This window comes from Bombus flavifrons, chromosome 1, assembly GCF_040668555.2.
Source record: "Bombus flavifrons isolate JBK064 chromosome 1, iyBomFlav1_principal, whole genome shotgun sequence".
In the NCBI taxonomy this organism is placed as follows: Eukaryota; Metazoa; Arthropoda; class Insecta; order Hymenoptera; family Apidae; genus Bombus; species Bombus flavifrons.
In genome coordinates this window covers 20,152,908-20,162,619 of record NC_138442.1, presented here as the reverse complement: position 1 = coordinate 20,162,619, position 9,712 = coordinate 20,152,908, and the positions used below count along the sequence as shown (strand labels likewise).

At 33.5% G+C, this 9,712-nt stretch overlaps 1 protein-coding gene across 1 annotated transcript; it reads left to right on the top strand.

Annotated features, from left to right (window-relative positions):
* The first annotated feature begins 5,227 nt into the window (after positions 1 to 5,227).
* Positions 5,228 to 9,323, top strand: LOC138181037 (uncharacterized). Its single transcript, XM_069115521.1, has 4 exons — positions 5,228 to 5,414; positions 5,995 to 6,223; positions 7,161 to 7,409; positions 8,108 to 9,323. The coding sequence occupies exons 1-4, from the start codon at positions 5,315 to 5,317 to the stop codon at positions 8,868 to 8,870; spliced, it is 1,341 nt and encodes a 446-aa protein (XP_068971622.1). The 5' UTR covers positions 5,228 to 5,314; the 3' UTR covers positions 8,871 to 9,323.
* Positions 9,324 to 9,712: the final 389 nt, after the last annotated feature.

The window sequence follows — 9,712 nt, the reverse complement described above, 5'->3', positions numbered from 1 at the left end:
AATCGAGGATAATAAATTACTAGCACGTGAGAGAACTTCATTGGCAAGAACGACGGGTTTATGATGGATATCGTTAAAACCATATCCCTGTTTTATGTGGTCCGGTGATTTAGGAGGAGAAACAGTAGCACGTGACGTAAAAGTGCTTAGCGATTAACGATCGATATAAATTGCAACTATTTCACTGATGATTCAGCGAATTAATGTTCGAAATTACCAGTGTTATTATTATCGCCGGTATACGAAATAAGAGTTGAATTATTTCGATTGTTATTTCAATCTTGATCATCTATAGATAAAACGATTTCGCAGGAACGAGCGAAGCAATTGCAGAGGATCGGCGAAATGGCCGATAAGACAACGCGTAAGAATTGGTAGAATGTGACGAAATAAATCTTACGTATCGGCATTGTGGAAGCTAGATAGAAGTCTTAGCCTTGCATCGTAGGTGTGGTCTTGTGCAGCGTAATATTTACGTTGGTTACACGTCGTTGCGATATGAATATTATCGGCTGATCCACGTGCATTACGAATAATAATCCGAAAATAACACGCGGTGTCGTTCAACTCGAGCGTATTATATGCAAAATGTTTTTTATTTTTTCTTCCTTTCTCTTTCTTCCTTCTTTGTGTAAGCTGTATACGATGACTAAGATGATAAAAGAACGAGAAGGAAGAATCAATCTTATTTAAATAACTTTCAAACAATATCGTAAAGATTTGGTGAAAAGAAGGACGCTGTATGGCGCAATGATACTGCCCTTGTTCTAGATCGTTTCTTTGAACAGTCTGCACTCAACCTCGGGCAAAAGTGGAGGCCATACATAGAGATAGAGGGGGAAAAGTATTGTCTACAATGTTGAAACTCGCAGCAATTATTCGTATAGCTGTAATTGAGATGTAGAGATGAAACGTCAAAATGTTTCAACGTTAAATACGAATGTTACACGGATTCTTTAAACGCTAATTGAATACAAGGACAGGCGTTATGGTTGTTGGTGAAGTGGCCAATTCGAACACGAACGTTATCCCGTGCGCATTGCGAGCCTTGATATGATAATTAATAATTGATTAAGTTGTCTTATTTACCATAGGAATTTAGGTATACAGATCCTCCCACAGGGGAGCGTACAGGGATAGTTTTAATATACGTTGAAAACGTCGAGGCCGATAATTATGTAAAATAGAAACGATCGTGCAGCATAGAGAAACGTGTATTTAGAAGTAGATTAATCGCCGAGACACATGATAATAAATTGTCAATAAAATCGTATAATTTATTACTTAACAAGGTTTACCAACTCATTCGGATCACGTTACTTACGAACATTGGATTAATTACGACGTCCAGATCAACATTTGATTTCTTTCTTTACGAAAGTTATTCTGTAAAATACATGTAACACAACTATTTGTTGTTTTAAATATTTCAATCGTATTATGTATAACCCTTTGCTAACGTTTGAGAGAGAGAGAGAGAGAGAGAGAGAGAGATTGTCTCGTTTCGTTTATGACAATAATATTATTAATGATAATAATATCGTGCGCAAGAAAAGAAAAATAGAGTTTACACTAATTAGAGTAATTAACTGGAAGATCTAATGATTTAATTCGTTCGACGTGTACGACGGAAAGTGCTCCTGTGCCTTACGCAAATTAACTGCTGAGATACGATCTTAATTCGCCTGTCTATACACCATTCCTTCGTGGTATATGAATAGCTAAACAACTGTTCAAAGTTGGAATAATTAATCGTATCGTTTCCACATTCTTATAATAACCTTCATTCTTATAAACAAATTTCGTAATTTTTCTAATACCGTTTATGATGTCATTTTGTTCCATTCATCGAAGTCACCGCATACAAGATAAATCTACAAATTGTTAAACGAGTCTATTATCGGATAAAATCAAAGATGAATCGTTCACCAACGATATCCCACACTAATCATTGTCATTTCTCTTATTGTTTTACCTTTCCCATTTACGCGCCTTTTGTCGAACGATTATGCAAGGATCCGAGCGTGGCTTTGTTCCATGCAACTCGAAAGCCCGAGGAATAATTAAGACGTTCAATGATTCATCCACGTTGATGGATCAACTCGAACATTTTGCTTTCTCTTCATAACGAGTTGTATTAGTGCGTTTCAGAGAGAAACCCGGCCGATCACCGCGATAATAATTAGAGGAAGGAAGCCGATTTACCCCGAACGAAATCGGAAATAGAATGCAGTAATACTCGCGCAAGGAACAAAAGATAGGAATGTAAGTTGAAAGGCTACGGTATGGATAAACAAATGTTGGAAATTTGAAATATCGAGCATTTTGAAAATGAAATTTTTAATTGAAAAGTGAAGAATTTGCACGTTCGAAAATTCGGATATTCGAGAAGGTGAGAGGTTTGAAAACACGAAAAGTAAAAAGTCTGGTAATGGAGAATCTGAATGTTCTAAAATTCAAAAATATTAATTGAAATAAATATATATATATATATATCGAGGATACGTTTACGTTATTCAGAGATAGTCCTGACGTGAACGTAGATATACGGAGCGCAAGTCAAGGACTCTTTGTTCCTAGAAAGCCTGCATTTTTGTTCTTTGTAATGCACAATAACAGCCATCTTAACATTTTTTTGTTATGTATAATAACTCTTTAAACAACTTTATTGAGACAAGGACAGGCCGAAAGAAGTTATTACATATTAGTATCTCATTACTATATTTATCATACTTCATCAGTTAACGTAAGTCTCCTGTATCCACTTTCTTTATTTTTGTAATATATAAACAACGAATTTGCATATTAACTTTTATTTTAACAATTTTCGTATTCCTGTCGTGTTATATTAATTTTTCTTTTAAAATGCATATACTATGTACATATGTATATGAATCGTGGCGGTAACGATGGAAAAATAGTTGAAGGAATTAATTAAATGTAACTTGTAGCAGGCTGTTCAGATTCTTGTAGCAATTATGCGAATTAACTGAACCAAGATTTCATACTTCGCTTAATGCATATACGCAGCTGTTTAATGGCTGCAAAATGCCAATATTATATATAATACGTACGTAGATATACGTACAGTCCTTTCAATTTCAATATAGCAAGGCACACCTTTAAAATATTTCGCACAACGAAAATTTCATCACGACACTTTTGAAAGATATTTTCTGGAAATTATCTTAGATTGCATCGTGTTATTGATTCAACGTTGATCGATGATTTTTATTTAGGACATCTTCCTATCAGGGACTAGGACAATCACGAAAATCCTGAACACGATTACGATCACTGATCATCACACCGTGATGAACATCCTGTATAATAAATTCATACAATTGCGTAACATGGATAAACGGGGAAAATCGGGTAGATTTAAACGCAATAAAAATTTCTCATTCATTGTGCGCTAAACGAAACCGATCGAATGTGAAATCATTTCACGACATTCACTGCTGGCTTTTGAATAACGCGGTGATACCAGTCGTACCATTCTTGTCTCTAATTTCCTTCATCGTGTATATGTATTATCGCGTTAATTCTGTTTCGATAAAAGTTTGTTCATTTTTCAACGTATAAAAGGGAAATCCGGCATTTTTCGATACGCACCATGATGAAAATTTATGGCGCGTTATCCGATACCGAATCGTAAACACGATCCAAGCGAAATTGGCCAACAACAATAATTTTTAGACGGAGAAACTCGTTGTTTGACTTCAACCTCGACCTCAGGTTCAACTAGAAGAACAATGGGTATTTTCACGTAATTTGCCTCGACCAGGCAAAGGCAAATTTCACGATTTCCTTTATCGTTTCACTTTTTTTTTTTTTTTTGGAGTAAATACTGTTGTCTTGTACAATAAACTGTATTTATTGATATATTAGCGAAACGTACGCAAGCAAAAGATAGGATTTAATACTCTACTAAATCGTCCATTATTTCGTTTGAGATTTTGTTTGTTCGTTACTCGATACGAACAAATTCTTTAAAAATATGACTTACTTGGTCTCGCTGTTAAATAAAATTACTTTTCGTCAAAATCAAATTTATGAAATAAGGGTAATTATAATAGTTAAATTAGCTCGTTATTTCAAGTTCTTAGTTCTTATTCCACTGCAAAGAAAATTTTCCCGAGCCAAATTCTAACGGCACGGTTCTTCCCAGTTTCTTAGTATCCCTCTTTTTCTAAATTTACCTCTCCTCGTTTCTTATTATTTGATGTCATAATTCTGTTTCTTTCCTCCTTGAACATAAGTTTTAAATTCAACTCTATATATCAGTATGCTATATATGGCAATCTCTGTGACAAAGTCCATGGTACAAGTAGCGTTTAAGTTATTTCGATCTTAAGATACGTATATAAATAACCATAAAACAAACGAGCTATACGGTTCATCTATCATTTTTACCACACTGGTTATGGGAAACTTTAACGAATCGAAGAAACCGGCAATTACGTTCCGTTTTATGTTAGTTGGAATCGTGTATCAGACACCATTTGCACGATTCAGCATCCTTGTGTAACGTTGATCGGGACGAAGTTGTGAGAAAAAAATCGCGTGACTTCTTGCAACTTTAAATTCCAGAAATGTTTCCCAGTTGAAGTATCAGTGATTGTCAATTGCGTAACAACGTCGATTATCGTAATTAGTAACTGATTTCTTGTCGTTAACGATCATTCGAACGTTCATTACGATACACCGAGAATTTCTCATACTGTTACATTGCACGAGATTAAGAATAACACATACCGATTTTTACGCAATCAGAATGTCTGTACTTCGTTAAACAGTATGCAAACTTGTCTATATTTATGTTTTCTTCGATTAATGAATCTACATTATGGAATCAGTTATGACTGACAATATAGTTGCAAGCGTATGTAATTAAGTACGCGTAGTTGAGCATCAGTCGATTAATTCTCGAAAGTTTTCCAATTAAAAGATTTTCCATTACAAATACCGATTATTGATCGTTAGTTCTTAATAATAAAATAACATTGGGAAATAATAATAAATGATAAATAGTTGATATTATCATTAGATAAAAATATCAATCATCGATCGTGACTTTCCAGTTTTTAATTGAAATTGAACCAAGTTTTAGTTGATGTATAACGAACGCTGTTAACGATGAAGGTAATCATACGATCAATCGACGAATACAGGTATCCCATAATATTTATCGATTTGACATTGACTTTTCTTATTTCTTCGTTATATCGTTATTTGTTGGACGGTATCGAATAATCCATAACTTAACGTACGCTAGTTTGTCGGTGATATAGACGTTAAACGTAAGAATAAAATGTTGCTGTATCTGGGTGTGTTGCTATCTTCTATAGTTGAGATTATAAATTATTATATCGGACAGTATTGTTACTTTAAAAAGTTGTGCCAACATGACGGTGAGTGTGTGTGTTACTAATTCCTTCAATGTTCATTATCGATAATTGAATTCGAATTTTTCATACGCGTCATATCAATTATTTGCAAACGACATCGTTAATTAATCGTAAGTTTTAATCGCAACACAAAAAGTTATATCTGTGAACATTTAATTACGAGATTAACAGCAGCAAGAAGACAAGTAGATTAAGTGGAACACGATATCGAGCTTCGTTAAAGTTACTGATACGATCTATTAGCATAATCTATTTATTTTCCAAAAAATGAAATTGATCGACTGGTCGAAAAAGATATTTTTGGCAGTGAACTTGATCGTGATACGATCTTTTGTTTATGTTATCGAGAAATAAAGCACGTAGGAATATCGTTGAAACGATTAATCACGCATAATTGATCGTCAGGCTGTGGATATTTATGCAAATTGAAGAGATGTGACGAAGGTGGCAAATGAAGAAGATGAAATGACTGAAAGAAATGAGAGTTTGAATATTTCACGCATACTACGTGTATTCTGTGTATTTTTACAATTAAAAATTTCATTAATTCGAAGGATATAAAACCGTGGCCGAATTTTTTTAGATGGGAGCGAACTTACCGAAGACTATGAATCAACTATAGTTCACATTAAGGTGCCATATTCAGAACGAAACTGTTGCCCGGATAAAATCTCTTCCAATGTGTCAGACAGAAAAGAGAATTCTACAAATTTAGACAAAATTAAGGAAATAAAACTCGTGCAAGAGGCAAGACCGGTTTTCTCGAAAGAAACGCAGACTGTTTCTGCAAAGTTACCTCACAATGGACGCAGGTAATAACCGTGTTTATTTATTAATATAGAAACACTTACATCCGGATAATGATAGTATCGGTGATTTTTAATTGACGAGCTAAACATCTTTAGCAGTGAATTAACCTGTTAACCGAGAAAGACGAATTAACTTGTCAGATGAATTGGCAATCTGTTAGACATAATAATCACTTTATTTAAAAAAAACTACTTATCTCTTTACACGTCGTTTTCTCTTCGTTCAAAATTACGTCGTATTCATATTTCCAAGGAATAACTGAAACTGATCTTTATTCGTTTCAAATTTTACGATTAACCGTATGTTGAAAACGACAGCGTGAGTTCATGCTCGCCATCCATATGCAGATGCGCTAGTTACAATAAATAGTAACTAGAAAATAGTTCTAGATATAATCGATAGATTTAATCGATAGGTTTAAGATATCCTTTTCTTTTTTATCCCTAGTCCATGTAAGAAAGTGCAATAAAGGTTCGGCTCAAAACGGTTTGATAGATTTATCCAAACAATAAAATAATAGCTATTGCGATCCTACCTCTGAATACAGAAATAACAACACTGTGTTGTAATTAAATTCCTTCCTTAATCCTCTATAATACTATTACCAACTATGAACTATCGAATATATATATCTAAATACATTATACTATAGGGAAATTATTGTAATTGAAATGGTACAGCGAATATCAATACTTTATACGTAATTATTTTTTTTATCTGACTAAAGGACGATATTAGTTTTATAAAAAATAAAAAAAAGACATTTGTTTATTTTCTGCGCTAGTTACAAAACAGAAGAATCTGGAACTGTTTGTTCTTTGCAGAAAAAGAATCGTTAACGATCACAAAGATAAGAAATGTCACTAGTTCCGATGCTAAATGAAGTTTCATTAAGTGGAACGCAAATTGAGAATTATCGAGTGTGACAAAATGTTCCAGAACAGCGATTTGGGCACCTGCGCTGAAAAATCAACTAGATAATATTACAAATTCTTCCTCGGAGGCCTGTAAAAATACGACAATAGTGAAAGCTCAGATAGAAGCACGTCCTATGAATATTACGACGGACGACACTGCCGAATCTCTCCGAGACGATTACGCTAATTCTTCGCAACATTCATCCAGACGCAGTTATTTAACCGATAAAACAACCAAGAAGTTAAAATGGAAGGCGGAAATTTGCTCGAGGTTGGCACGCAAACATTTCAGTATTTGTCATAATTTTTATTTTCTTTCCAACCGAATGTCATCAGATATTCTACTTATAAATCAAAGACTCTATCGGGTTGTCGGAAAGTTCGTGGTGTTTCTAATAGTTTTATAAATAATCCTGATAGATTTATTCTATTATATTTATATCATGTATTTAATTATCGTGTAGATGTTACATGTTATAGAACATTGTGTACATGTACATAGCTTTCAGCGTTATGAATTTAATAAGATTTGAAGAGAATTATTTATTATATTCCTTTGTAAAATACTGCTCGATAATACTGCCTTCAGACCAAACGCATTGATTAAAGAGAACGATATAGCATTTGTCGATAAAAACAGTATTATTTTTAAAGATTGTGCATTTACATGAAAAATAAATAATCTTTACAAAATATCTTTACGAATTGAATATTCCAGAAACCTGCGAAACTATTTCAAGAAATCCATTGCTAAAAGATGCGTTTTTTTTTTTTTTGAAGCAGCGATTATAAAGTTATACGATAAATAGTAAACAGCATTATAAAAAAAGTATTGTAAAAAGTGTCGATTACTATGATAGAATATTTTCAGATTTTTCGGAAATTTCGCTACGAATTTTTCGACGAATCCAATATGTCGGTAGTTTTATTATTCAATTATCGTAGAAATTTTGTGCAAAAAATTTCCAGATTGGGAAAATTAAGAGGCAAAGACTTAAAAACCAATGAGAATCACCAGAAGTTTAGAAACCAAAAGCTAGATATCCCTGCTCGAACTTCCAATAATTTATCGCCAATTCAACACTCGATGACGCTGCACAAGAATCGACCTGCCAGCGTATTCACCTCAACGAGGATCAGTGTCAGCGGTTCGAACTTGAGACCGACGGATGACGAAGCCATGGCGAAAAATGGTAATAAAATGGAAGAGTACGATGGGATTTCGAAGAAATTCCAAAACGACCATCCATCGATCGTCAATCTGAACGAAAAATCAATTTGCAATCTGGCCATCAATGATATAACGATGAATCAAACTCAATTATCAGATATATTCGAAAGTAGAAGTATGTCAACGTCTGTTCGAACAACCACAGAGGCTTTGATTATTACTCTTAAATTCTATCGGGAAGAAAGGAATAACGGAATGCCTCGTAAAAAAGACACTTCGTTTTGCGAATTCCCACTCCTGAGAGTATGTGCTAATTTGCCAGGAATGTTCGAAAATTTTTCTGCTAAGTTATTCTCATCGCAGAAGGAAAAAAATTCTATACCTTCTATTCGAGTCTCTGATTACTCGAAAACAGGTACTGATTCTAGGAACGAAACCACGTACATGGAGCTTCCTAATGTTGGAAAGAAACTTACAGGTAACGAACCGATATACGATAGAAGACAACGCGTATCGAGAAGAACGCCGAGTATAATATTCTGTCATAACGGAATAATATAAATAACATAAATTATTTAACAAAATAATTTCTTTTCTCGTTCTGGAAACAAGAATCTCAGCTAAGGTTCTTGATACAAATAATAATTCGTTATATAAATAATAATGATAATGAATCGTTATCTTCTATCTTTTATATTTATATTTATGTTATTTATATATATTATATTATATTTATGTTATTTAATTCTTGACGATTATTTGTCGTCGTTAATTATTGATATAAATTAATTATATACATATGTCTAAGTCGTATGCGTTATATATATTGTACATATCAATGTGATCGTTATTATAATTGTTTTTCATGGTAAATTAGCGATTGTAAATTAATTAAGTTTCTTGGTAAAAAAAACCTTTTATAGCCCTCTGAAATATAACGTTCTAATTATACATGATCTTGTAACATTTACAACTGGATAATAATAAAATGCATTACTTGAAATTACCAACGTACTTCGTAGTATCAAGAATTGATTAGCATATCATTCATTTCGATCAATTCTATAAACGTTCTTCATTCTTCTCTCTTATGTGCTGACACCGATTACCAGCTACATGTTGCTTCTTCGCAATTCAAACGAGAATCGCCCTTTTTGCTTTGATTTGCTTTATCGTGGACCCAAGCGAAGCGTTATATAAAGCAATTTGCGGTAATCTTCGATTAATCCTGTTCGGAACGAGACACGTGTTTCAACGAAAGTCGCGATTCCTGCACAGTGCACTGCACATCCTTGCACAGTGATTTGCAAATTGGATAATTGGACGAATCTATTCTTTCTACGCAAATCATTTAATCGGGAGAAAATTATTATCTGAAAATTTGCTGATCGAAAAATATTTAT

What these genes read in the sequence shown, in the direction of transcription:
- LOC138181037 (XM_069115521.1), top strand. Translation starts at nt 5,315, where the DNA reads ATGTTGCTGTATCTGGGTGTGTTGCTATCTTCTATAGTTGAGATTATA. An exon ending in AAAGTTGTGCCAACATGACG is followed by an intron (nt 5,415 to 5,994) that starts GTGAGTGTGTGT and finishes GAATTTTTTTAG; the next exon opens with ATGGGAGCGAACTTACCGAA. An exon ending in TTACCTCACAATGGACGCAG is followed by an intron (nt 6,224 to 7,160) that starts GTAATAACCGTG and finishes AAAATGTTCCAG; the next exon opens with AACAGCGATTTGGGCACCTG.